Source organism: Rosa rugosa, chromosome 1, assembly GCF_958449725.1.
Source record: "Rosa rugosa chromosome 1, drRosRugo1.1, whole genome shotgun sequence".
Classification (NCBI taxonomy): Eukaryota; Viridiplantae; Streptophyta; class Magnoliopsida; order Rosales; family Rosaceae; genus Rosa; species Rosa rugosa.
The window spans coordinates 31598096-31601385 of record NC_084820.1 but is presented as its reverse complement, the minus strand read 5'-3'; the positions used below and the strand labels follow the sequence as shown (position 1 = coordinate 31601385).

At 41.9% G+C, this 3290-nt stretch overlaps 1 protein-coding gene across 1 annotated transcript; it reads right to left on the bottom strand.

The window, feature by feature from the left end:
- Nucleotides 1-901: 901 nt before the first annotated feature.
- LOC133726157 (uncharacterized) lies at nucleotides 902-2237 on the bottom strand. Its single transcript, XM_062153646.1, has 2 exons — nucleotides 1095-2237; nucleotides 902-943 (listed from the first exon to the last, which is right to left on the bottom strand). The coding sequence occupies exons 1-2, from the start codon at nucleotides 2235-2237 to the stop codon at nucleotides 902-904; spliced, it is 1185 nt and encodes a 394-aa protein (XP_062009630.1).
- Nucleotides 2238-3290: the final 1053 nt, after the last annotated feature.

Here is a 3290-nt window from a genome sequence, read left to right as displayed (position 1 = left end):
TGCTTTGCTTTCATTTCATCTTTTCTCTATCTTTTCCATATTTTACAAGTGAACTTAGATCTACTTTCATTATTTTTCTTCCACTCATCATTTCACTCTTCTTTTTCTTCCCTATATAAACACCTTCTCCTCTCATTCTAATACACCCATTCACATACAACAACAACATCTCTAAGATGATCTAAGTTCTCTCTAGAGCAAACGTCTCTAAGAGCAACTCCTCTCCTTCTCTTTCTCTTAGCGGCGATCACACTCCTAGTCCTAGTCTTCTCAGAAGCCGACTTTCAGTGCCACCAAACCCTCTGTCAACGTACTTCGGTCCTAGTCTCCTCGGGAGCCGACGGTAGTGCCGCGACCACAACGGTTACAGAACCAGCCAAGCAAGGGTAACGCCCTAGCAACCCAGCCAAGCTAAAGTCACGCTTTAGCAAGTTCTCCTCACTTCCCAGTGGTTCTCGCTCTGCTCGATCTACAACATCGAGTATCGATTGTGATTTTCAAGAAGCTCAGCAAAAGTCCTCGCCACGAGGCACAAAGAATCCCGCGACGAGGTTGGTGCTCTCCTCGTCTACAATCGCTTGATAGAAGTCAGGTCAAGGGACACCCCCGACGACCGCACCCGAACGGTGCTGGCAAGCCCGCGCAGAAAAGAGACTGTTGACCAGCTGCAACAAAATTGGAGCCAAACAGGTGGCTCCAAATAATTTAATCAAACTTGATATAGATCGAAGATGTGAACCCCAACGAGTAGCCCCTGCTTGTTGCAAAGTGCAAGCCTGATTAGCCCCTCTACCCGTACCAAGTGTAACAGCAGCCACTAATTCTGCAATTTCTTCTTCTCTAATAACTTTTAACGCTGAATGCCGTTTTGCAGAAGAATCAACAAAATTTACAATAAAGTTCAGAGTAGAGAAAAATTCCCAAATATCATGCACCCCTTTAACTGCAGCATTTAAAGTCAATTGTAAGCGATGAGCAAAGCAATGCACATAATATGCAGATGGACACTCTTCATGAAACAAAGCTTGTAAACCATTAAATTCACCCCGCATGTTGCTAGCACCATCATATCCTTGGCCACGCATGTTTTCTACCTGAAGGTCATATTGAGCAAGAACTTTGGATATCTCAATTTTCAAAGTTTGAGAACAAGTGTCTGCAACACTAATAACTTTGAAAAACCGTTCTCTAATAAACCCATAACAATCAACAAATCGAAGAATGATAGCCATTTGCTCCCTATTAGATGCATCAACTGCTTCATCAACTAGGATACAAAACTTGGCATCTCCCACTTCCTCACGAATCTTGGTTCTAACTTTGTTGGCAAGAATATTGGCAATTTGTTTTTGAATTTCTGGAGAAGTATACTTGGCATTTCCAGGAGAATTTTCTAAGACTTTTTGAACTTCTATATTCATTCTTCCAAAAGAATTCACAACTGCATTGAAATTTCCACCATTGGATGAATCAATGGATTCATCACGCCCTCTAAAAGCACATCCTTGGTGGGCTAACAACCTTACACTCTCTATAGTAGTAATAAGCCGGAATCGGTTATTTGCTGCTTCTTGTGATGATTGTGTGCTAATCACTCTCTCAATATGTTTAGATGGGTTTCTTAGTGTCTCCCACTTGAGCATGGCAGCACTATGTGGGGAATTTATGCCTCCCATGTGAGCAAGAATACCAGACTGTTTGGACATAACATTCTTCCAACCTTGAAACCCATACTCAGTGAATGCTGGATGGTGGGATGGATAACTATCAAAGAGGAAACACGGGAAGCAATATGCTTTGTCTAACTCTTCGGAATACTCAAGCCAAGGCCAATCTTTGAACCATTTGGCATTAAATTTTCGACCTTGACCTCCATCAAAAGAAGATGGATACTTGCTTAACTGAGGTTGATACGGTCCTAAGACCACATAAGCTCTTCGAATATTGTCACGCTCATTCAAATGATACTTACATATTGGAAGTTGTATTCCAGGATCACGCTCAAGAGAAGTAGCATCAAAATTTTCTTCTATCTCAATTCTTTCATCACGACACTCTTCTAGTGGAATAGGTGGAGAATCATTTATAGGAACATCATTCACAGAATTCTCAGTCACATTTCTACTCCCACTCCCACTCCCACTCCCGATTTCATTCCCACTACCACTTGATGGAATATCACTTGTAAACCATGAAAGAATATTTTTATACCGCTTGGGTTTTCGGCGATCCGTCATTTTATTCAATACCTATGATATATATACATATATTTCAATATAACAATTAACAATTAACAAGCAAGATGGAAATCAGTAAGGTAAATATGCAATTATGCAAAATTAAATGGCCTAAGCTTAGATAAACAATTATCATTTATCTAAAAAAAAACATCACTAAAATCCCAATTATGTGGAATCTGGACACCAAACATCAAACACCACATCACCATTCATCAACCGATTCAACACATTCCCAATTATCAACAATTCAAGTATTCAACATCAACCCATTCCCAATTATCGACATCAACCCATTCCCAATTATCGACATCAACCCATCACCCATTCCCAATTATCAACATCCAGTCATCATTCATCAACCCATTCGGCCATTCCCAATTCCCAATTACTGAATTACGACCTCACGGTCCTCACCCTAAACACCAAACATCACGAATTGAAGATTCAAACAATCAAACATCATCAGCAACACAACACTTCAACATGGGTATTGGGTATACGGTGTTTACCTGAGAATCTGACTATCTGAGATTCAGGGATTGAAGATTAAAGATTTGAAGCCTTCAAGAGTTCAAGGAGCAGGAGTCGCAGAGAATCCAAAGATGCAGACCGCAGTGGAGCCGTGGAGGTGGCTCGGTGGACGGTGGCGGAGGACTAGAGGAGGTAGCTCAGGCGGACTGAAACTCTGAATATAGAGCCATAGAGGTGGCTCGGTGGCTGGAGCCTGGAAGAGTGGAAGGTAGAATCAAAATCGATCTGAAGTTCTGAACTTGGGGAGAGAGTGAGAGTATCTGAGATTCTGAGTTACTGAGTATGGAGTCGGGACCGACAGCAGCAACCCAATTGCAAAGCATTAGTATATATATATATATATTTTTTATTTGGGCTATACCCATACTTGGTAGTTTTTTGCCCAATTTTTCCCTTGGGCTACAACCCAGACAGCCCTTCAAGTGGCTCCGTCCCTGCTTGGTTCGTCGTTTTCCAGCCAAGTTTTCGTGAGATACCACCGTGGGCGTCGAGAGGAGGAGGAGACGAAGCCAACGACGC